The sequence below is a fragment of the Helicoverpa armigera genome, chromosome 19 (assembly GCF_030705265.1).
Source record: "Helicoverpa armigera isolate CAAS_96S chromosome 19, ASM3070526v1, whole genome shotgun sequence".
Classification (NCBI taxonomy): Eukaryota; Metazoa; Arthropoda; class Insecta; order Lepidoptera; family Noctuidae; genus Helicoverpa; species Helicoverpa armigera.
In genome coordinates this window covers 8,182,044-8,208,351 of record NC_087138.1, presented here as the reverse complement: position 1 = coordinate 8,208,351, position 26,308 = coordinate 8,182,044, and the positions used below count along the sequence as shown (strand labels likewise).

The 26,308-nt window shown below is 39.6% G+C and overlaps 1 protein-coding gene across 2 annotated transcripts in view; it reads left to right on the top strand.

The window, feature by feature from the left end:
- The first annotated feature begins 218 nt into the window (after positions 1-218).
- The window catches only part of LOC110374141 (kielin/chordin-like protein), a 50,635-nt gene continuing 24,545 nt past the window's right edge, over positions 219-26,308 (top strand). For both annotated transcript variants that reach the window (XM_064039539.1, XM_064039540.1), the window contains exons 1-14: positions 219-330; positions 2,910-2,993; positions 3,382-3,502; positions 3,958-3,993; positions 4,575-4,625; positions 5,088-5,126; positions 8,087-8,188; positions 8,972-9,091; positions 9,529-10,305; positions 10,703-10,822; positions 13,850-14,008; positions 15,699-15,923; positions 17,833-18,006; positions 24,962-25,198. In XM_064039539.1, coding sequence (XP_063895609.1) covers positions 2,964-2,993; positions 3,382-3,502; positions 3,958-3,993; positions 4,575-4,625; positions 5,088-5,126; positions 8,087-8,188; positions 8,972-9,091; positions 9,529-10,305; positions 10,703-10,822; positions 13,850-14,008; positions 15,699-15,923; positions 17,833-18,006; positions 24,962-25,198 — 2,191 coding nt within the window. In that variant the 5' untranslated portion in view covers positions 219-330; positions 2,910-2,963. The remainder of the gene's footprint in view (positions 331-2,909; positions 2,994-3,381; positions 3,503-3,957; positions 3,994-4,574; positions 4,626-5,087; positions 5,127-8,086; positions 8,189-8,971; positions 9,092-9,528; positions 10,306-10,702; positions 10,823-13,849; positions 14,009-15,698; positions 15,924-17,832; positions 18,007-24,961; positions 25,199-26,308) is intronic.

The following is a 26,308-nucleotide window of genomic DNA, read 5'->3' as shown; positions in this document are numbered from 1 at the left end:
GATAATTTTCCACCAAAAAAATTTAGGTAACAACATCCTTTTGAACGATAGGCTCAGCTATAATCTTCGCATGAGGATTAACAATGTCCACTTTAATATTTTTCGAGATGGAGCGTGACGCTCATCAAATCTATTTACCCATTCGAGTTGAAAGCAGAAAATCGAATCAAATCGATTATAAATCGTTATCGGAAAATTCATTGTCAGTCACCCAGAGTTAGTTCAAAGTGGTGATTAGATACATCTGAAAGAAAATTTAATATTTATTGCACATTTTTAATAATAATGTAATTTGGAGTAATGCTTAATGAATTATAAATAATCACGTAGGTATGTATTTTTCAGCATTGTTTTTATGTGTTAAAATTAAACTGAATAATCTGTACCTACTCGGTCTTGCAGAAACTCAAAAGTAATTTGATGCTATCACACAAAATAGAGAAATGGGTAGGCCTGATTTTGTTCTAGTATTATTTTTGTAAAAATCTTTGACTTTTTTTTACTAATCTTCAAAATCCATGTATGTAAATTAAAAATATATGCTGTTGAATATTAACCTAATTAAAACTTAGCTAAGGAATAAACGAACAAAATAATTATTCTCTTTTTGTCACAGTGCTAGTTCCTAAAGCACTTCCCTTTTGCAAACATCTCAAAGGAAGCAAACATAGTACTAATATTTTATTTAAAAACATCTCAGCATTAAAAACTAGCTCTTAGCAGACAATTTGTGAATCATACCTGCCTTTAGCGAGAATTCACAACACAAGGAGAACAAAATGACTAGCGGAGATATCATAACGCAAAATCTACTAAGAAAGTAGCGCGCTAAGATGCAAGAGTTCGGGGGAATAGGAACGTAACTAACTCGGCCCTTACACGCCTTCTGTAGAACCCTCCCATGATTGTCAAAATAAAATCATCAGTTAATCAAGACCAACCTTAGACAGATTGGTATTAATTTGACAAGGAACCCAATCGTTTCTTAGTTCTAGTAATTGATCACACCCACTTGACCTACAAGAAAGCGCCTGATCTACCTTCCTTACGTCATCTCCGCTATATTTCCTTCCTCTGTGTCGCAACAGTACTACGTACGCTGGTACGTTTCGCGAAAAAATGAAGCGCCTTTTCCTACCTCCGCAGTTTTAAAATTCCCTCTGCGTTAAGGATTGCATTTTTTATCAGCTACTCAAACAGGTTCTGTGCAACGTTCCTGTGTTTATTTTACAAACTTTTAGAGTACCCGTACACTGCAGACTAAACAGTCGGCCAACAATTGACGCGATGGTTGGCAAACTTTTTTTATTGAACATCTTTATTCCAATCAAAGTTCACAGTCGGTCTGATAGCGGCTAAATACCTACCTGATCTTTGTTATGTGCGTACTACTAAACTAAGTACCTAACTATTAAGATGATCTTTGGTACTTCTATTTATTTTCATACTGATTTACAAGCCCAAACTATCGGCCGACTAAAAGTTTGTAGTGTGCGGACACTCTTTGAGATCTTTGCAACGTGTACAGTCCGAATTTTTAATTGCCAAAACCAAACTGGTGTATGACGAGGGGTATTTTTTGAACCGAATATTATTGCAAGTTTGAAGGGTTAATTATCTACGGCTAGTAAAAAATAACAGTTTTTCCTCCAATAATTTCGCAAAAGAAGACTTGATTCAAAATGGAACAGACAGACATGTGTTGTTGGGAGTTAGTTGCGCCATTTCTTCCCAGCAAAAACACATAGGAAGTGATGAAGGATGGGCATTTTGGGAGCTGCCTATGGTTAATTTCGGTGCTGTTTTGCAGTGAAGATTGAATAAACGATTTTTGATTTTGATTTGATTTGGAATCAACGTTTAGGGAACATATAGGTAGATCAATATCGTCATCTGTCTAGTTGTATCCCAATGTTGGAAATTTAGTCAGATGCAACTGAAAAACAAGTGTTTTACATAGCGCGACTAATCTGAATGGCAGTTGTACTGGCTCGATAGCTCTTGGAAAGACAGGTTGTCACACTTTCTAGCTACTACCTGTAACGACTGCCAAATTTTTCCATTAACGGCAAGCCGAACTCACCACGCAGGTACCATGCAGGTATTTAGCGAATCAATTATAGAAAAAGCAAAAAAGAAAAAAAAAACAGTCGGAAAAAAGTTGAAATCTTTTGAAAATGGCGGCATCTAACTTGATTCTAACTTGATACTTGAAGATGAATGATAGCGCAGATTACAGAGATCAGGTATTTAGCCGGTATCAGAACCACTGAAAACTTTGACTGGAATAAAGATTTAATTTAAAAAAAAAATTGCCAAACGTCATGTCGACTGTCGACCGACTGTTTAGTCTGAAGTCTGCGAATAGTCTAATTACCTAGTCTAACAGAAATTATAATTATTTCCCTATAATTTGATCTGCAACGGTAGGTTTTCAACGTATGAAGTTAATTGAGTATTAGGAACACAATCGGTTGCTATCGTAGGTAATTTTAAAGTTATTGATTTTACGATACATAGGTACGTACGTCGTACTTACATTCGTTTATGTTTGTATAAAATCTAGTAGTTCTTTATTTTGCTCAAGAATAGAAAATATAATTTTATATTTCATTTTTTTATAAGATAGGTCAAATATTGTTCAAAAAATTTATTTGACATACAAAACATTAAGTACTTTCACGTCATTATGGTAATGTGCATACATTTGTGCCAAAATACTTCAGATTTTATTTTATATAAATAGTACCTGTAGTAAATGCTTATAAAATAAAAATTAGTTAGACTACAACTGATTAATCTTTCAATTAGGCTATTGAATTACTGGTTAACAATAATATTTTAATAACACACGCGTTCTAAAACGCCAGATATGTTTCAATTAATTTTTCACATTATTTTCTAATTAGTTCCGTTTAAAATCTTCATGGCAAATTAACAACAGTGTTTCGCTTTGAGCAACCATGTTGAGTGTGCTGCAGCTGTTCATTTTGGTAAGATATATTTATTTTTAATTAATATATAGGAATGAATTTTAAGCAGTGCAAAAAAAACTGGTGGTCCAGAATTATTAACAGAACATAATATCTGTTCATCAGTAATTCTTTTTTACAGTTTTTTACCTACTAACTATTCTTACGCGCGCCGAGCAGCGCTCGCGTCAGTAAACCGGTTTTGCGTCGCCGCTGTGCCCACTGACGTGACGACTGTGACTGTGAAACTTCTTCCCGTACCCGGACACAACCGATAGTCTAGCTTTCTATTAATGAAATAAATATTCAAATCGGTTCAGTATTCAAAAAAAAAGAAAAAAAAATCTTAAATTATTTTTTACAGAAAAAAAATTTTTGAAGTATTATTGCTCTTATTACTGTATTTCAGGCCACAGTTGGTGAGGTTCTGAGCAGCGAGGCCGGAACTTTAGAATTTTTCACACATGATCATGACCTCTTTACCGGCCACCTTAGAACGTTCGCAAATAACTACCACAGGCACCTACGAGGTACGAAATAAATGAGAAGTTTTAAATATTGTCTGTTTTACGTAAATATAGATAAATATTGTTGGTGTAAATATTTAAATTAAATAAACTCATCATCTGCCCAGCCTTTGCCGAACTATGTTGGAGACGACTTCCAGTCTAACCGGATGCGGCTGAGCGTGTTTTACAAGTTGCGACTGCCTATCTAATCTCCTCAACCTAGTTACCCGGGCAACCCAATACCCCTTTGTTAGACTGGTGTCAGACTTACTGGCTTCTGACTACCCTTAACTACCAATGTTCAATGAGAGCAGGGACCTACAGTTTAACGTGCCATTCGAAACACAGTCATTGGTGTCTAAGATAGATTATACTTAGAAAGTGCCTACATACAAACCTTGAAAAAAACTGACGAAATTATTATATTTTTTTATTCAAAGTTACTTATGTTTACCATATTAAATTTTCTGATGCAGAGGCAGATACAATAACATTAGCAGAAGCTAAAATTAGTAAGTAACATTTTCAATAATTTTTACCTATAAATGACTCCCGCTGTTTGTGGTTCGTAGCATGATTAAAAACATGGATCTTGTGGAGACCTTTTTATTCTAGGTCTGCATGTAACCCACTGGTTTTCCTAGGGTCCGTTCACACAGACCGGCTCGGAGAGGAGAGCAAATTGTTAACACATTGAAAACTGAGTTCTTAGTATTTAAAGTAAGCTTTATTTTTGCATGAGCACTGCTTTTATTATTAAGAATGCTCGAAGGCGCTTGGTGAGAAATAATTAGACGAGCTGATCGGCTCCGATCGCGTACTTTTTCTCGGTCTCCGATTGCATGCTCTCGCTCACGCAGCCGATCGGTTCCGGTCTGTGTGAAAAGAAAAATGCGCGCCGATGCTCTCCGAGCCGGTCTGTGTTAATGGACACCCCTATACGACGTGCCTTCCGAAGCAGAACTCGTCACGACAATGGTCACCCATCCACGGCCCGACCGTACCAATAATTGTATTATGACATCATGTCATTAAATTAATATATTATAACATTACATACATTACTAAATACTAACAATTTAATTCATTTTAGCACTACGATTACTACAGGTTTACGAATATACTACGAACTCTAGTGGCTTTGGTAAGATTTTATGCTCTTTATTTTCTAATCCATTTTTACTTTATAAATGAGCGAAAATTAGAACACCATATAAAAGTCAGTCATTACAAACAACTGAAATTCTCCCTAAAAACTGACAGCTGCCAACTGATCAAAACATTCGATACTCCTAACTTTATCTCTGCTTTACACATGATGTTGTAAATTATAAAAACGAAAAATGACGCCTGTGGTTGAACCACTGAATGGATTAGGTTATTTTTTTACAATTCGCTGTAGAATATCATAAAGTATATGCGATAGGATTGAATGTGATTGTGAACGACACATCCTATATAACTGGTAGTTATACATTTTATTTTATAATTAATGAGGGTTGCGGATCGGGATATCTATAAACACCGACATATAGCCGAGAAAACCAAACCTACCAACAAGACAACTAGGTACACTAGTAAAATTCCCTAAATTTTTTTTTTTCAGATGAAATTAAAGGTCAAAGTTTTCCTCTGACCGAAGCAGGTAAATATTACAATTAATCCATTCTGAGAAAATTACTGTAACTGAAATCGTGTATCTAAAATAGAACAAGGATTATGCATGGCGAATGGAACAAAATAATTAGTACGTTTTTTAGGTTACCTTAAAATAAAGGAGACGTATTTTTTCTTTTTAACCGACTTTCCAAAAAACGGAGGTTCTCAATTCGACCGTATTTTTTTTTTTGTTTTTTTTTGTGTTTGAATTTTGTCTTACGTCCCTTCTAAGTACACATAGACGTGACGCCACGGTCCCCCATTCTCAATTTGTGTTGCGTTGAAAGGAAGCGTAGAGCGTATTGTCCAAAAAAAATCGCTTTCTTTCATCAAACTAAATGTCGGAATTATTTGTTTTTTATTATTATTTAAATTTAAAAAAAATCGTGTTCTTTAGTTTTTTAAACTATTATTTTTATTTCATACTTTTTTCGTATTCCTGACAGCAAACCCTTTCATTTGATACCCATATCATGGGGGTGGATTTCCAATAGCCAGTTAGCCATTTTGGGGAGGCCGCCATATTTGATTTATAATGACGTTTTTTGGCTAGTCATATATATTGTCATCAGAATTCCGAGCATGTGCAAAATTTCACCCTAATCGGAGACCGGGAAGTGAGTCCAATTAAGATTCCAAGATTTTCTTACATACATAGTTACAAGTGAAGCTAATATAAGCGTCTTAATAAAAATACTTTCCAAAATCTAAAATCCGGAATAATTATAATCACATTTTTTTTGCCCTATCGTCCCATATTCTACCCAATGTTTGATTTTTGTAAAAAATTAACCAATATCACATTGCATATCTAATAGTGCAGTCATTGAAGCGAAAAATACGGTCTAACCTCCGAATTTTTTTACTGTGAACCGATTTGCATGAAATTTTGGAATTAGGTTCATCTTACCCTTAACTTTAAAAGCGAAAATGATTTGAACTCCGCCACCCCCCCTGGGGGTGGTTGCCACCCCCTCTTTTGGGGTGAATATTTTTTTGCAAAATAACCTCGGATATCGATAGAAGACCTAATTTTAAGCAAAAGTTGTCTTTAAAGTTTTTAAAAAAATCCAATACTTTTAAAGTTATTGGCAATTGAAAATTCGCAATTTTTTCACGTTTTTCATCGGTTTTTTGCAAATATCTCCAAAAATATACGTTTTATCGAAAATGTATAAAGAACAAAATTGTAGCAGGTAAAACAACGAACAATTTGTTTTTTTTATAACATGTCCTAAGTGCAATATTAAGCTAGATATTAAAGATCAAAGCCGTTTTTTATTTTGTCTGAAATTTAATCGACGTAGTTTATGCCATCTATCATTTTAGTAAGTTGATCAATTTACGAGTTTTATTATTTTCCGGTGACATATATACACATTACAATAGTTATGACTCTTTATTATACTGCCTACTTTCACATTGCTCCAAATATTGACACTCTGAAGTTTTCAGTTACTAAGTAGAAAAAAATATGACAAGTTTTTGGACCGTAACTCCTTAAATTTTCATGCTATCACAATTTAAAAAAAACCACTGTAAAAGTAATTAAGAGGGCTACAACATCCATCATTGCAATATATACGAGTAGTAAAGAACTTTTTTCTAAAACGGTGAAGGGTTAAAGGGCTTAAGAGAGGCTGTGATTGCGCTTCCACGCGCTCTTTAAACAATCATATCTCCGTCAATTTTTGTTCGACAGAAAAAACAAACAAACCAAATTGTTTGTCACAAAAATACCTAATTTTTTTATTAGTACACTTTTATACGTATCTGTCGTAATTTTTGAGATATTATGAAAAACAAGTGAGTTTTTCTTTAATTTGAAATTTTGTTCTTTTCGTTAATCGTGACTTTTTTGAAAAATATCTGTCCTGAAGCAGCCAAACTGATACTATCTATCAAACTCTTCATAATAAAGTTAATCCTAGGCGGAATACGATTAATTTTAATTTTGGTGGAAATGGCACTCATGAAACCCATTGATTTAAAAGAAAAAATATAAGATGCTCCCCTTATTTGCAATACAGCTCACTTATTTTACGTGCAAAAGACTTTTAATAGTGCTCATCTTAAAGCTTATTTCAAGCACTACAAAACCCATTTGTAATAGAATGTATAAAATGCATCTACTCGCCGCTATCTTCCGATCTTTAATATCTAGCTTAATATTGCACTTAGGACATGTTATAAAAAAAAACAAATTGTTCGTTGTTTTACCTGCTACAATTTTGTTCTTTATACATTTTCGATAAAACGTATATTTTTGGAGATATTTGCAAAAAACCGATGAAAAACGTGAAAAAATTGCGAATTTTCAATTGCCAATAACTTGAAAACTATTGGATTTTTTTTAAAACTTTAAAGACAACTTTAGCTTAAAATTAGGTCTTCTATCGATATCCGAGGTTATTTTGCAAAAAAAATATTCACCCCAAAGAAGGGATGGCAACCACCCCCAGGGGGGGTGGCAGAGTTCAAATCATTTTCACTTTTAAAGTTAAGGGTAAGATGAACCTAATTCCAAAATTTCATACAAATCGGTTCACAGTAAAAAAAATCGTAGCAATAATGCTTCAATGACTGCACTATAATAGATGGAGTAATATTTTTTTTGGTAATTTAAAAGGTATACATTTGAATGCTCAATTGTCAATTAAACTGTGTGCCACCATAATTTTAAAGACATACAGCCTTACTTATAAACGTGAATTAAATGTAGTAATACTTAAGGGCTGTTTAAGAAAATTCTTACTTATAAACGTTGCTTAAGCATGTCTTAACTAACAATTAATCACTGCTTAAGACTTTAAGTAGTGATTAGTTAAAATGTTGCTTAGAAGGTGATTAGAGATTTTATAAGTAAGGGGGTTATTTTCTAGGTATGACTTAAATGATGCCATCCAATTAAAACAAAAATAAATGCAAATATTATTTATTTTTCAGCAAAATTCTGCACGATGGGAGCTAAGACGAAAGTGGGTTGTAATTACTGCACCTGCGTAGCTGGGCAAATGTACATATGCACTGGCACGATTTGTCCTTCAAGTAAGACTACATTTTTATAAGCCTTTTCCCTGTTTTGTTGTCGTCTTCGAGACTAATCGGATGCAGCCGAGTACCAGTGTTTTTCATGGAGTGACCGCCTATCCTTCTCCATGTGAGAGGAGGCCTGTGCCCAGCAGTGGGACGATAAAAAGGCCGTAACACACAGCCCAGCTACCCGAGCAACTCGATACCCCTAAGATTGGTACATACATATACGTTGTCGTCTTCACAGCTTGAAACGTCCACTACTGGACAAAGATCTCCCCCAATTGCTTAATTTTATTACTTACAATGTATTTATACTACTGCCTCGTTGGTCTAGTCACGGTCGCAAGAGGTCTGTACTGCACGAGGTCTCGTTTTGGTTTCCCAAGTCGGGCCGAAAAGCTTGGTGCGTTTTAAAACTTTCACGAAGCAGCCCGTATTCTGGAAGTTTGGGATTTATAAACCCTTGCATCGGAGATCACGTTAATGTCTATCTTGCGCCTGATCGCTCTCCGGCCGTGTCAGATGTTCCGTCCCATCGGTCTACGAGAGTGAAGGAATAGTGAGTGCGCAAATGTTCGTGCACGTCAATATGCGCGTGATGCCATAGTCGATTTCGGCCTTGGACAACATTATTTATTATCTATTTCCACTCGCCGGCCCAAAAAGAAGCCGGCACTATTCTCCAAATAAACAATCATTTCATTTCAATCGCTGTCAAACTGCAAAGCGAAAAAGCAAAAGGTTATCAAATATGTACATTGTATATGTTTCTAACACACGTCTATTATGTTTCAGAATCCGAAGACCGGCGACCTTGTGAAAACGGTGAAAAACGCCAAATAGATTCCTGCAACTATTGCTTGTGTCGTAATGGAGTTGAAATTTGCACTAAAAAGAATTGTCAAAAGGCGTACCGTAAGTAAAATCAAATTATCAAGTTAAGTAAAGTATAGCTAAACAAATAAGGGAGAGTCCCAAAGTTACTGGTTGAAACTGAAACTGAGCTGATCTGATTTGTTTCGGACCATACCGCAGACCCGGCACTCTTTGAACCTCAAATATCCCGTTGAGTTTGTTGACTGCTCTTTAAGCACTTCTTGAAACAAAATGCACCTCTGATGTAGGCCCGATGCGTCTAGGATGGAAGGGTGACAGAATTCCATCATAGTGAGCGCCTTCGTCTTAAAATCAATACCCGGGGCAATTTTGAAACATTAACCTCCTTATTATTAAACGTGGCAGTTTCATATTTAGAATAAAATCTATTGTTTTCGCGTTTATCGTAACTGAACAAGCAGTTCTGATAAAGGACTTTGTTGAAGTGTAGTGACGTAAATACTCCTGTTTTTCAGGAAGCGCAGTAGTTAGAAGTCATGACACCGACAATTGTAAAAATGGGCAAAGCAAAAGAGAAGATTGCAATGACTGCAGTTGTAAGGGAGGTAATTGGGTTTGTACTTTAAAACTGTGCAAAAAAGAGAAAGAGGAAACAGAGGCCGTCCAGTGTAAAGACGGACAAACTAAAAAAATTGACTGCAACCGCTGCGGGTGTATTGCCGGTCGGTGGTTTTGCACTCTAATGAAATGCAGGAAGAATATTAAAAATACAAAGAAGCTTAACGCTGTCCAGTGTAAAGACGGACAAACTAAAAAAGTTGACTGCAACCGCTGCGGGTGTATTAACGGTGGTTGGCTTTGCAACCTCATAAAATGCGGGAAGAATCTTTCAAATAAAAAGGAGATTAACACTGCCCAGTGTAAAGACGGACAAACTAAGAAAATAAACTGCAACCGCTGCTCGTGTATTAACGGTGGTTGGCTTTGCACTCTAATGAAATGCGGGAAGAATGGTAAAAATATAAAGAAGCTTAACGCTGTCCAGTGTAAAGACGGACAAACTAGAAAAGTTAACTGCAACCGCTGCGGGTGTATTAACGGTCGTTGGTTTTGCACTCTAATAAAATGCAAGAAGAATATTAAAAATAAAAATAAAAAATACAAAAACATGAACTCCGTCGAGTGTAGAGCCGGACAAAGTAAAAAAGAAGACTGCAACAGTTGCCATTGTATTAAAGGTACTTGGGCTTGCACTCTAATACATTGCTCAACCAAACCACATAGACAAACTTGTAAGTGTTTTTGATATTTATTTAAATCTGACATTATATTTAGCTACGGATCGACATTTCGATTCGATTCCAGGCGGGTTCGATTCCAGGTCAGGCAAATACCAATGCAACTTTTCTAAGTTTGTAAGTACTTTCTAAGTATAACTTAGACACCAATGGCTGATAAAAAGGTGAAGGAAAACATCTCGAGGAAATCTGGACTATAACAGTCTGAAATCACCAACCCGCATTGAGTAAGCGTGGCGATTAATGCTCAATCCTTCTCCGTGTGAGAGGAGGGCTGTGCTCAGCAGTGGGACGATATAAAGGCTGTAACAACAACAACACGGATCGACATAAGCCAGAAAATGTGACAAACAAAAGTCAAGATAAAAATTTTTTTTTTCATTTGTTTTAGCAAGTCCTGATAAAGGAAAGTGTTCCAAAGATGAAACTTTGCAAATAAAATGTATGAAATGTACATGTATCCGTAACCAATGGCACTGTTCAACGAATAGATGTCGGAAACCCTCAAAAAGTATGTTTTTTTCCATACCCAACATTATTGTCTAACAACAAATTGCTAAAGTAGTTTTACTAGAACGCGTGGAGTTTCTTCCTCAGGAAGCAAAAAGTGTGACAGTGAACAAAGTCATCAATTGCCCAATTACGTACCGTTTCTCAAAAGTTTGCTGGCTACCCGATGGATGAACTTAATATCTTCTCCCGAGCCTTTTTCCTAACTATGATGGGGTCGGCTTCTAGTCTAACCAGGTGCAGCTGAGAACCAGTGTTTTAAAAGGAGCGACTGCCCTATCTCACCTCCTGAACCCAGTTAGTTACCAGGGCAACCCAATGGTGATCAAAATGGTACTCAGCTACATCCGGTTAGATTGGAAGCCGACCCCATCATACTTGGGAAAAGGCTAGGCAGACGCAGCGGCAACAGACATGCTAATACTAAGAGGACGCACTCTGCGCCCTGTACGTCGATTCTATAAAATCTCACATTTCACTTCGACATCACTCTCACTTCGCATTCGTTCTAAAGGTAGAATTCCGTGGACGCGACAATAGTCAACCTATGAAAATGTATGGCACCGCTGCCGAGGGCCGCGACAGTCGCGCGCGGACGACGAATTTCGTAAATCTGGGGAGGTAGGGGAGAGATGGGTAGTTGGGAGACATGATCAAATCAGAATAAAAGGGGGGTCCTTTTATTCTGATTTGATCATAGTTTTGTTTTTTTTTATTGGGTAGTTTACGTTACCAACTTTTAACGGTGTTCATCCATAGACTATCTGTCATTTCTGTGACATGTCAAGAACAAACAATCGTAAAAGTACTTAAATATTTTGTTGCGGTTTCGGATCGTTATAAAGAGAAAACTAATGAAAGGTATGTGTATTTTCTATTATTAATAAATTGTCAATAGTAGAATAATAAAATAATTCTCAAAATCTCCAGTTACGATTATAGTAAGTCGATGGAATCCACACCTATTATACCTCTAGAAGAGAGTACTACAGCAATAGTTAATGGGCCCCACGTTTTTATTTTAGTCTAATATGACCAGGACCACCTACGTAGGTTGACAGGTAAGTAACTATTTATTATTTTCTAGTTTTCAGTGCACATAAGATAAAACCGTTTAACTTAAAAGTTTTTTTACCGATTTTTTTTTATAAACTAAGTCAAAAGTGTCCAATGCTCCCTATGGTAGGGAGGCTTGGACATACCATGTAATGAATAATTTGTAAATTTTTGTTCTTCTTCGTCAGTGAAAATTTGTGAGGTTATAAATCTGCGCGAAAAATCCTTTATAGAATCTTGTTTCAGGTACCGATGCCAACTTGATCTAGGGACTCCATATTTATCAGCTGCTATTTTTATTTTTGAACCTTTTGATACCTCTTGTATTGCTCATTATATTAAATCTTTAGGAATTTCCCGTCGCAAACCAGTCTTTTTGAATTTAAACTGCATCTTTCTGTATTTGACAATAGTTAAAAATCCTCAACTGAACATAATAGGCGTTGGGCATGCCCAAACCACCCGCAAGTCTAGATGCCCATTTCTCCTTCTGTAAACATTTTCGATATAAGTAACCGGTATTTTTAGAATCTATGTATTTAGGCTTGGATTTCAGTTTAATTTATAGATTAGTAAATAAAGAATAGATTAATAGTGCACATAAGATAAAACCGTTTAACTTAAAAGTTTTTTTACCGATTTTTTATTTTCTTGTTTTTAGTATTTAATGAAAATGCCTACCGAATATTCCTCATTCTATCTAATTCATTTAGTGCATCATTATTACACGATCTCTTACCTGATAATTTATTACAATCTAATTTAAAAAAAGTCTATTTTTTTAACGACGCCAAAAATCATCTAGTGACTCCTCCCTGGGTCAGCAGCGGTAAGGGAATGCCAGACTCTTACCAACTAAAAACAGTTATGTTTCGTCGTAGGCCTTTTATGTTCCAGGGCCACGGTAACTCTTTCGAACAATCCCGCAGCCCAGGCAGGCCTTGGCCCTGTTGGGCCCCGCTGGGGTTGCTGATAGTATTCTACTTGTGTAGCCCTTTCATTTGATACCCATATTGAGGGGGTTGTGCCATTTTGTGCCGGCGGCCATATTGGATTTACAATGTTATTGATATTACTATATTGTATTGTCATCGGAATTAAAGGTGTATACAAAATTTCAGATCAATCGGTTGACAGGAAGAGGGTGAAATTTGAATTACTAAATTTGACCCAAGAATAAATAATAAAACAAACGGGGTGAGCTAAATAAAACCGTTTAATAAATATCTCGTAATGTTGAAACTGATTGTAATTTTTAGGAAAGCTCTTTGATTATATCTAGCCAAACATAAGAAAGGGCAATAAAAGTTGATTATCTGTAAAATCTGATTGTTTATGCCATCCTGCCCATCCCTCCCCTACCTCCCCTAAAGTATGAAATGACATTTCGAATCGAAGTGAAATGCGAGTTGTTGTTCGAATTTTATAGAATCGCAGTACTGTAATCGGCTGATAGTTTGATGGGGCACAAAATCAGTAGAGGTGTAACGATTTGGAAGATATCCGGTCAGTATCACACCGAATATAACATTTGATTGAATTGATGATTACCTTTTGGACTTCTACTTTTGGGACCGTGCAACTAGTGTGACGTTGCATAAAATCCTGCAAAAGTCTACCTTTTGGAATAAGATGACTATAGATATATTTTGGTTTCAAACCATCAGGCCAGCCATCAGCCGTCAGTTCAGTCTATTTATTTTCACGACTTCTGTGGCGCAATGGTCACCAAGCCGGACTGCCGAATCTGAGGTCCCGGTTCGATTCCCGGTTCGGTCGACATTTGTGTGATGAGCATGCTTGTTGGCCGTGGTCTGGGTGTTACAATATGTATTTATAAATATGTATATGTGTAACTATATTAATTTATCAGTTGTGTTAGCACCCATAACACAAGTTAATTAATAACTTACCATGGGGCTAACCAACCGTGTGTGAAAAGGTGTCCCGACATTATTATTATTATTTTCAGAATCCCCAACGGTCAGGAGTCAGGAAGGCATTAACGAGTGTATAGAGTGGCGACGAAAAACAGTGGACTGCAACCGCTGCCTTTGTTATAAGGGTGAATGGTTTTGCACCAAAAACCCGTGCAATAGAGTATTATATCCAACACCACCGAAACTACCTGGTACGTCATAATAATAATAATAATTTCATTTATTTGCATAAAATGTGGTACAAGAGTTGGTACAAAATTTAATTAAAGTGCTGGACACATTCCGCAGTTATAAAACAGCATGCAAATATTGAGAGAGAAAAAAAGAAAACACAGACTAAATCTATCAGTTGTAACACTCACACAAAAGAAACACAATACTTAAAATATGATAAGAGTAGTTACAATGCATTTCTAAAATGATAGGATTGAGTCGAAAACTTTCTTATAAACTCCTCTACAGAATAGAAGCTCTCTTCTATTAGCCACGTTCGTAGAGACCTACAGAATTTCTCATATGGCAATTCGATTATCTTCTGGGGCAGAGAGTTAAAGATAAGCGGCGCCATGTACACGCAACTTCGTCTGCACATTTCCAGCCGTGGAATTGGCATTTTTAAATAAGAATGAGTGACTTTGCGCTTGTTTGTATTATTTTTACGTTCAAACAATTCAATATTGGATTTGACGAATTTGGCCACTTCATAAGTGTACATGCTAGGGACAGTTAATATTTTTTCTTGTTTGAAAATGGGCCTGCAAGAGTCTGACCATTTAGCATTAAAGATAGCGCGAATACATTTCTTCTGTGCAATAAAAACACGCATAAGATCTGCTGTATACCCCCATATCACTATGCCATATCGTATAATGGAGCACACGTAGGCATGGTACACCATTAAAGATGTGTGTTTCGAAGAAGAATCTTTGATTCTTTTTATAGCAAAAACAGATTTATTAATTTTTTTACAGATGTTATCGATATGATCTTTCCATATAAGGTGTTCGTCTACTGTAATCCCAAGAAACTTAATGTTTTTGACCTGTTCGATGGGTGTATTATTGCAAGTGATTATTTTCGATAGTGTTATTTTCGTTTTATCTAAGTTTATTTTTAATGCATTTATATCGAGCCATTCAGTAATCTCTTTTAGTAGTTTATGTATTTCCTCTTTATAGTTTTTTTCATTATCACACCGTATAATTACACAGGTATCATCCGCAAATAAAACACATTCGTGGTTGTAGACCACCTGGGGAAAATCATTAACGTAGATGAGGAATAATAAAGGACCTAAAATGCTTCCTTGTGGTACTCCAAAATGGTTAAATCTGGGATTGGAGTCGAAATTTTCGAGAGTATTGGTTTTGCTATTAAATTTAGTTACACGAGTTATTTGTGTTCTGCCAGTTAGGTACGATTTAAACCAATCTAACGCTATACCTCTCACACCATATTTTTCTAATTTGCTTATGAGTCTAGTATGATCAACAACTTCTTTACTGACAACTACTACTCGCTCGCACGGCCCAGTTTAAATATATATATCAACACCGAGCAGTGCCAGTTACTTGTTCTCTTCTTCTGCCGAGTTCCCAAGTCATTTGGCGCAAAATGTATTTTTCTTCCATTTCTCCTTTCATCAACTTTCATCAACACTGACCTCTATTTTTTTCTATTACTGGCGCTTCTTTCAGACTACCTTTGATAAACTAATTTTATCCATCCTGTTTAACTATTCTCATTTTTGCTTCCTGCACTTTTACCTCGTCCTTCTTATTAAATCTGTCAGTTAGTAGTTCTGGTGGGCACATGCCCGACAATCTTGTAAACAGTTTAATCTATTTAATAAGTTATTAAATAATCTTATATTTGTTTAAGCTCTACCTCAAGGATCCTGCACACCGGGCGCATTGATGGAACTAAATTGTGTATTGTGTAAATGTGCACGCAACCGTTGGCGCTGTTCAAACGTAGATTGTGAGAAGAAAAATCTTGATAAAAGAGTGTGCAAAGAAGGAACCTCGTGGATGAAAGACGCTTGCAACAGATGTTATTGCCATAATGAACGAGAATACTGCGAACTCAAAAATTGTTACGAACGAAGTATGTTATTTAACTTTAACATCTTCTTCGCAAGTCGTCACGAGTTCTTAAATTCGCAAAAAGTCGTCATCTTGCCATTTTTAAATAGGCAGATGAAATTCATCACTGTCTACTCTTTTCGAACTGTAGTGCGGTCATACTGAAAATTCATAATGAGTGTTGCAATTCTTGTGCACCGCGCAATATTATTGTTGACATCACCATGCTAATAAGAGAACTGAAAAGTAACTCAAATATCTAGATTTTTGTCATGAAGTCGACGAAGTGTCTTATGTATTATGCGATAGCCAATCCAGCCAATGGCTTAATAGCCAAGATACTCGATTTGCATCTTAAAAGATGAACGAATTAAGCAAATCAGTCTGATTCCGATCAGGAACTTCTATCTGTGGTCTCGGTCCTTGATACCTGGGGCCGTGACCCCCTTGCCAGTGGGACATCGTTTTTGTAGTTTTAAAATTTTCGCCAGTTCTATGAAATATTACTTAAAGTTGAATAAATTAAACAAAAAAAAACTTATAGGTTATCAATGGAACAAAAGAGGCACATATTTGATTTAAACATGTCAATTTATAACAGCACATTTCCATTACATCATTTCTATTTCCATTTTCAAAATGCGATTTTATATTTTGGTGTTCCACTAAACTTTTAAGTAATATATTTGTCATCGTTGGCCCCTATCTAACTGTCATATTCAATAAATGCATTGACGCCAGTGTATTTCACGACCTCATGAAACACATTAAATTCAGGCATTTAAATAAAGTGACAATTGCGATATGGTAAATTCAGACCAATTTCAATTCTGCCAGCTTTTAGTGAAATATTTGAAAAGTTAATGCTCAAGCAGTTGCTCAGTTATTTTAACGTAAATTGCCTCATCCCTAGCCAACAACGTGTCTTTACTAAAGGTCGTTCGACTAGTGACGCTGATGTTACTGTTCTAAACCAAATTTTTGATGCATGTGAAAACTTTTAATGCAATTGGAGTATTTTATGACGTCTCCAAAGCTTTTGATTGCGTCCACCATGGCACGCTTTGACGCAAGTCACTCTGTAATGGCGTTAAAACCGGAGGTTCTCTAACGTTATAGAATTATAATTAAATCATAGATTGAAATGAGTAGATATCAATGATGCTAAATCTTCAGGCCTACCAGTTCAATTAGGCGTGCCGCAGGGTTCTATACTAGGTCCTTTCTTATTTTTAGTAGGTAAATTAACGACTTACTGTTCAATTTGAAAATCATATTTGAGGCGGTTTTATTTGCAGATACATATCTTATTTCAAAATTAATAGGAATATAAATGAAAGGAAAACAAACAGATATACAGGGTGTGTCGTTCACAATCACATTAAATCCTATCGCATATACATAATGATATACTATGGCACATTGTAAAAAAAAATATCCTAATCCATTCAGTGGTTTAACCACAGGAGCAATTTTTCGTTTTAATAATTTACAACATCGTGTGTAAAGCAGAGATAAAGTTAGGAGTATTTAATGTTTTGATCAGTTGCACAATTAAACCAGAATAGTTACAACGCAGGCTTCAATCACGTGGTTTGATAGTTAGGCTGTGTTCAAACCAAACTGACTGTCAGCCGCCGAATGTAAGCGAACGTTACGCAGTTTATTGATTTCTATGCAAATTCACTTTTTCGTATACATCTAACCGACGATACGTTATGCGTAATATTTATAGATGCTGACGTTCAATAGCTGACAGTCAGTTTTGTTTGTACGTAGCCTTAGCATCTGCGTGAGTCGGAATAAAACAATAAGTATTATTACAACAGTAATAATACAAACAAGTATAGTTATTATTTATAAAATACATAAAAAATCGGTAAGTGAAAAGTGAAAAGCATGGAAAAACAGATTTTTTTAAACATTTTCAGATTCCTTGAGACGAACTAAAATGTGTTCGGGGTTCGATCGAAATTATCAAGAATGTAAACAGTGCAAATGCGTATCCAATTACTGGATATGCAGAGGAAAATGGTGTCCAGAACTGGTCGAACTTGGTCCTATGATAGACCATGGTCTTATCACAAATTACTCACCGGAAATCCGTACGTACAAGCATTATGTTATATATTTTTATTAAGCTATTGCATAGCTTCTATCGCAGGCCTTGAGCGCGGGGACCAAATCCAGAAATTCCTTAACGAAAAAACCTCACGCTCCCCACTCCGACGGGCACGGAGGTGTGGCTTGAAGGCCGTGCATCGTCTAACGTCGTGACAGTTCGGCAGTCTTCGACACGGCGCTGTGTGCGTGCGATTAGACGTATTGTACGACTTTACGGAACTCGCCCGAATCGAGACGAGCTGCTCCGAAATCGGACGAATACATAATCAGCTGTTTGTGAGAAAGTATATATGTAGGTGTATAAGTATTTATCTACAACAGTGAACGGTTGTACTTGTAAAATTCGTGTATAAAGTGTTTTGAATATGAATGAACAAAGTGCATTATTATTAATGAAGAAAGTCACGAAAAAATAAATAATTATAATTGCATAAGTTGATACAGAATGCTATGCAATAGCTTTACCGCGGCAGTCCCCGAATGCCACACGTATTTTTTTTTATTACTAGCTTCTGCCCGCAACTACGCAGATCCTGTTACTTAATATACTGTTACTTATCAAAGATTTCAAAGTTTGATGTCGAATTCTAAGTGCCCATTTTCCAAAATAAATTATGGCTAAAAAGAAATGGCAAATAACTTTCAAAAAAAAACTTTTTCAACAATATTTTGGGGTTTTTCCTTCAGGCGCTAGCATATAAAGAGCGGAGGCGTTGCTGACCCTTGATAGGACTCCACTTCTGACTCTCGTCGTGTACGGACGTGTCGCTCTGCGCTCGCCCGTTTACGACTTTTGTCTTTGTTACGCCCGACGTAACGCTCACCGTAGTCGCTCTGCCGACTACAAATATATCAATCTAAAGCTGCTTTTTTCAAAGCGGCGGACGATTATCCTGTTTCTAAAACGTTTGTGTCAAGTAAATTCACTTGACCCCTTCTGGGTAAAAGCCACAGTTTCGTGGTTCTCGGTTGAAACCATACGGTGCCAACGAAGCCGAGAGGGTGTTGACCCAATCACACCCGCCGAACCCCTTCAGGGCAAGGCAGTCAATTGGACGGGAGCTCGGATTTCAGCCTTGGGGGATCTCCTAGTCGTGCCTTGCATCTGGTTTGCTTTCACAGCTACACACCTGGTGTCGGTTGGGTATCTCTATACCCTTCGCACTAGACTGGCTAGGGCCCGTTCGCACAATAAGACTGGCGAACGGTTTACAAGCTTAGGGCTCACCAATAGGTACTCACCTCCCTGCCTATACCCGGCAGGGAGGGTTACACATCCCCGGGCCCATCCACCCGGGGAGATAGGTTGTTAGGTTTTTATAATTAGGCCCCCACCTCTTTTAGCTCGGTAGCCCTCTTCCCTCACGGGAAAATGACTACCGAAGTTATTAAATTCTTTTTCGAGGTCCTCCTCAAGGACCAAGACATTGTCGCCAAATATGGCGACTTGATCAATAACCTTGATATCAAGGACCCGCGCCTAGCGCGCTACTGTGTTATCACCGATAACGGCTCAACAAAGGAGGCCGGCGCAGCTGTGTCGCGCCCCATTGTTGAGCCTATAATTGTCTCTTCGGGGAAAACCACCGCATTAGCGGAAACGGTAATCCCCAATACAATGGTCGATGCCCAGCTGCACTCGACCATTGTTCCTAATCCCATTGTCTCACAGACAATGGAAATTACTCAGGCGAGTGCACCTGCGTCAAACGTCGACGCCGAATGCATGGACACCTCGTCCTCCCGCTCTGCCTCACCCGTCCCGGAGGATGCTCAACCCGCCGAGCCCTCCGACTCCTCTTCCTCCGATGACGACTTCACCATCGTACAGGGAGGTAAGAGGAAAAAGAACAAAAATAATGACAAGGCGCGCAAGACCATCGCCCTTGCCGCATCCCCTCTCCCTAGCCCGCCCGCTGTGTCTACAGCATCCCCCGCCCCGTCACCCTCGACCTCGCAGGTCGCTTCCTCCCAAGGTGCCGCTAAGCCCAAAAGCGCACCTAAAGCAAACCTCCGCCGCCTGTATACTTACAGGACAAGGCGAAATGGACCGAAGTGTCCAAGCTGTGTGTTGATCGTAAGATCAACTACAGATCGGCCTCCAATACCGGCAACGGTATAAAAATCGTCCTCCCTACGTCAGACGACTATAGGGAGATAACTAAAGCGCTAAGAGCGAGGAACATTTCGTTCCATACGTACTCCCTCCCTGAGGAAAAACCTCTCCGGGTCGTCATTACCCGTATTCCGAAGGAAATCCCTTCGGATGACATTTTAAGTGACCTTAAGTCACAAAACATCCCTGCGACGCAAGTCCATAGGATGCACCGCGCCCGCAGCGGCCACGCCTTCGACATGGTGCTCGTAGTATCCGAGCCATCCCCTTCTAAAATCCACCCGATTTTTAACATCAAATCGGTGTGTAATTTAACCGGCATCTCAATCGAGAAGCCAAATAGATCTGGCATTGTATCCCAATGCCACCGTTGCCAACTGTGGGTCACTCACAGCGCAACTGTTTCGCCCAGCCTAGGTGCGTGAAATGCCTAGGCCAACACGGCACCTCCGACTGCCCGCGACCCAAGGACCGCACTCTGTGCACCGAGCCTCCGAGCTGTGTACTCTGCGGCGCCTCAGGTCATCCCGCGAACTACCGCGGCTGCCCAAAGGCCCCAAAAACGTCTCCCAAGCTGGCCAAGCGTGCAAACGCCCGCCAGCTAAGGGAAAGCCCATCAGCGAGGCTACCTACCGCTCAACTTCCCGAGCGTCTCAGCCCACAACGGCCCTCCCCATGGAACCCTCTCAACCATCAGAGAGCCTTTCCAACCCCGAGGTCAACTCAGCCCCAGCCAACTCCCGCCCCGGTGAATAATTCCACCGCGGCGCCCGCGAGCTTACCTCGCGTCCCTCCCGTCCTTCCCTCCGCGCCCTCCGCGCCCTCCGCGGCTCCTATAGCCGCCAAGCCCGCGCAAGCGCAAGCGATCGCGCCTTCTTCTAGCCCAGTATCAGCGCTCAGTTCTATGAACGTTATACTGAGCACGTTCAGTGTATTTACGAGCGACAGAGCTCAACAACTTTCGAGGGAGATAGTCGCCAGCAATGGCGACCTTATCAAACTCTACTCCGTTATGCAGGAGTATTCAGACGTCGCCCAGGCAGTTCAAAACCTGCCTCACTTTAGGAAATAGAAATGGATAATACATCCAAAATTAAACCCCATTCCCTTAGGCTTGGCTATTATAATGCCAACGGTATTCTCGGCCAACGCGACGAGATTTCCGCCTTCCTACAATCCCATAAGATAGACATTCTTCTCGTACAAGAGACCTTCCTAAAGCCGCGTGTACGCGGCCCTAATATAGCTAACTATAAGTTAATTAGAAATGACAGGATCACACGCCACAAAGGCGGCACGCTTATTTATTATAAAAGATCGCTACATTGTGTAGAGATCACTCCCCCCGACTTAAGCTGCATTGAAGCCTCGATCTGTGTCTAGCCATGTCCCAGCACCAGTCGATCACTCTCGTATCGGCCTACTGCCCTCCCACGTCCTCATCCTTTCAGTCCTACGACCCGATCCTTTTCACGAACGATCTCAGAGCCTTACTAGGCCTGAGCGACTCTGTAATAATAGCAGGCGATCTAAACGCCAAACATCCCGCCTGGAATAGCAACACTACCTCTCCAAGAGGCAGGTTGCTATTTAATCAGTGTGAATCCCTCAACTTCGATGTCATCGCTCCGATGCATCCCACTCACTTTCCTAATATAGTCGACCACCTTCCCGACGTTCTCGATGTAGCGCTCCTCAAGAACGTAAACTTACGTTTACATTCGATCGAGGTACTACACGAGCTCACCTCCGACCACAGACCGGTTCTTGTGGAACTAGCCTCGCGCTCAGGCCCACTCGACCCGGATCGCCCTCTTCCCACCCAGATTATCACGGACTGGAGAATGCTAAGCGAAAGCTTGAAATCCTCCTCCGCCCAGTTAGAATCAATTCCCGATGAAATCAACTCAGTCGCTGACATGACAGGCGCGATCGGCTCGTTCACCGAGCACGTACAATCCACCGTGGACAAGTGTTCACGTAGAGTTGAAGCGACGAGCTTTCATCGCTTCAAGCTCCCGGATGACGTGCGTGCTCTGGTGACCGAGAAGAACGCGGCTGTCCGTGCCTACAGTACTTTTCCTGCGACGCTAACAAGTCTCACATGCGTAACTTACAGCGTGCTGTAAAGGAACGCCTTGCTGAGATGCGTGAAACGCGCTGGGACAAGACGCTGAGCGAACTCGAGCCGACTCATCAAGCCTTCTGGCAGCTTCAAAGGAAACTCAAATCCGATGAAGTAGCCTCCACCCCGCCGATCAAACGCCCCGACAATTCCCTCGCCTTCGAGGACGATGAAAAAGCGGAATGTCTGGCCGACAGCCTCGAGGCTCAATGCTCGCCTAGTACCCAACCGGTCGACCCGGCTCACCTACTAAAGGTCGAAGCCGAGGTCGAGCGCAGATCCTCTACCACCGCAAGAAGACCCCGACGATCCCTTGCCTCCCGTCACTCCAGACGAAGTGGCAGAGATCATCAAACGTCTCAAACCCCGTAAAGCTCCGGGCCCATAGAAAACCAATAAAGTGTTCAAAATCCTAAATGCTCATGACCGCGATCTTCAATTGCGCCATGACCCATAACCTGTTCCCACAGGCATGGAAAGAGGCAACCGTAATCGGTATTCCCAAACCCGGTAAACCAAAATCAGACCCGTCCAGCTATCGCCCTATCAGTTTACTCAATTAAGATCTACGAATACTTATCTATAAGCGTCTTTACGTCGTCTTATTCCATTAGAACTCATCACACTCTTGTGTCCAACAAGTCCACCGCATCGTGGAAGGTGTGAGCCACGGATTCCAACGCGGCCAACTCACCGGCACGATTCTCTTCGACATAGCAAAGGCATTCGACAAAGTCTGGCACAAAGGCTTGATTTACAAGCTTTACCAACTCGGTGTCCCAGACCGTCTCGTCGTCATCTTACGAGACTTTTGTCGAATCGCACCTTTCGCTATCGCATAGACGGCACTCTTTCTTCGGCCCACCCTATAAAGCTGGCGTCCCACAAGGCTCGGTACTCTCCCCATCCTCTTCACGCTATACACTAGCGATATTCCTAAGAACAAGCATGTTCAATTAGCCCTATTCGCCGACGACACGGCAATCTACTGCTCAGGCCGCAGCCCAGCCGCCATAGTGAGACATCTCCAAGCCTATTGCAACACCCTAGGTGTCTGGACTAGGCTATGGAGAATCGAACTCCACCCCGACAAAAGCCAGGCCATACTCTTTTCGAGCCCCGCCGTAGGCTTCCTCCCGCGCCCCGTCAGTCACCATGTTTGGTAGGCCGATTCCTTGGAAGGAGCATGCCAAATATCTAGGTGTAATCTTAGACCAGCGCCTCTCATTCGCCGAGCACATACGTAAGGTGCGCTCTAGAGCAGCCTTTGTGTACGGCAGATTGCACTTCTTGCTCAATTCAAAGAGCAAATTATCTCTTAAATCCAAGTTACGCCTCTACGGATCGTGCATACGCCCCGTCATGATGTATGCTTGCCCTGTGTTCGCACAGGCAAGCCATCGCCTCCTTCACAGAATGCAAGCCCTTCAAAACCGTGCCTTACGGAAAATCACAGGAGCTCCCTATTATGTTCGAAATGAGATTCTTCATGTCGACTTAAAATCCCTACCATCCGCCAGTATATGAAGCGTGCCGCCATACGGTACTTCGAACGCGCTGAGAAACACGATAACTCACTTATCGTGTCAGCCAGTAATTACACTCCCTCCCGCATCAGTAGGATTCGCCGCCCTAGGCATGCCCTTCTAGAACCTGACGATGAGATAACTGTCCTCCAAGAGAGTAGTAAACTCACTAGCACCCTATACAAACACAAACCGCGTTCGTACAAACCTCGCCGCCGAGGTCCGCCGCGACGACCCGTTCTCTGTCCTCCCGACCCTTGCTCATCGAGCCAGCCCGCGAGCTGAGCCAGTAGCTTTAAATTCCCCATTTAATAATAATGATCATATGATCCAGCCTGTCCCTTTGCTGCCTCCCCAGCGACGCCCTAAGCCGAGGTCCGACCCCACAGGGGGTACCCTTAGCGCAGTCGCTTAGTTTATAAGTTGTTTTACGCCCCTGGCTGGAGGCCTTAAATTCTAGGCATCCACAGGGAAAAGTCCGGTTAAGCAGTACACGGCCTCCTAGGCTGAACTGCGAGATGCCATACCAAAAAAAAAAATGACCCTTGATAAACATATTATGACCATAAGAAAAGCAACTGGTTGACCGGTCAACACCAGCTGCTTTAAGCGTCTGCCCCTGTGACTTGTTTATTGTCAAAGCATGCAGTCACAGGGAACTGTGTGCGCTTAAATTGAAATGGGGAATTGTTGGAAAACAGCCTCACCGGCACTATACCCAGTGAGAATTGTAGCAACAATTATATTACGTTGTGTATTGTTGACGATAAGGCGGGTTCCGTTGCACAGTTTTGGCGGAGCTTTTCGCATCAAGATTAGGGGACCACAGACTTTAAGTATTATTTTATGAGCAGGGAGACCGACCGCTGTTAGTGAATTTAGAAACTCAACGGGGTAATTGGTCACGTCGTCCTGATCAGCAACACTGTCGAACGAAGTGTAAACCACTTCATCCCCAACAACTCTGTATGTTCCCTTTTAGTTTGTAGGTGTCAATAAAAATCATTTGAGAGCTTATTCATTTTGAATGGTGTGATCTCTTTTACTGAATAAACCTATATTACTTTACTGAACTATATTTGGTGATCCAAATATAAAATAAATAAATAGATGCTTTAGTGTGATTAAATGAAAACATAACTTTATAGACTTTATTTTGTTACTTTCAGTGTTATATTTAAAACTTTGCAAAGAAGGACAAAAAACCAAGTTGGACAGATGCACTGATTGCTTATGTTATGCTGACGAGAAGTGGCGTTGTTTAATAACTTGTGATATCAGCCAGACCACTACCACGAAACCGAATTATGACAAATTAAGTGTAGAGAATGTTGAAGAATGGGGTACAGTTCCATCAGATGATTTAGGTCTAAAAAGGAATGATGATTATAATATTACATTTCACTGTAAGAATATTTTTATAAATTCATAACATATAAACGACTAAACTAACTGTATCGAATATATTGGAATACCTAGATTTGATCAAATATGAATGTCTCCAAGCATTGCATCGTAGACAAAAACAATTGAAAAAGTCACTATTTTATGAGTAAAAGCGCGCGCACACTATTATAGATACTATTATAGATTTACTCGACCGATCGTTGATTTTGCTCACAAATCAGTATGAAGATAAATGAAAACAGACTGACTAAAAACTTTGATTCAATTCACAATTTTCTGAAAGAATAAAAATCCTACCAAGGGCCGACTAAATCCTACTAATGGCAGGCTAGGGGCTAATCTTTAAATCGTCAGATAACTTCTATCTGCGGAATAAATATAGCGGCTTGACATGTTTTCTACATAAAAGCTGTTAAACTTCAAACATTCTCGAGATAAAAGTTACCTGGAGATTGAAAAAAAAAAATTATATTTTTTAAAAGGGTGCAGTTTCAATTCTTCTTTTTAGATATATTCTTGCTCGATGCATATATAACTTGAAGGGTAAATGTAGAGTACTTAGACGTACCTAAATAGTGTTTAACAGGTACCGTATACAGGAATGAATTTTAAGCAGTGCGCAGAAAAAGTGGTTCAAAATCAATAACAGAACATATCTGCATCATCAGTATTTTTTTCCTTTTTCTATGTACCCTAAAATCAGCTTGATATGGACACTAACTATTGTCTCGCGCTTGGAGCTGCGCTCGCGAAGTAAACGGGTTGCGCGTTGCCGCCACGCAGCCGCCGCGCCGTTCTACTATCACAGATTACTTAAGACGATACCTCGTTGTGATGTTCACGGCCGAACTGGGTAAATGGTTGAGAGGGATAGAATTATGCGATAGTAACGTAAATAGATAGAGAGAGGAAACATGCAACCTGCTCGAAAAAAAATAACGTAAGCGCCATACTAAATAAAAAATTATTAAAAATTCAATTTTATGTTTCTTTAAAAACTGATTTCTGATTAATGTTTAATAAGATATTATCTATATTTTTCATTATTTTCATGTGACAGAAAGTACATGACTACGACATAAAATTCATAAAATGTTATTTTTAGAAGT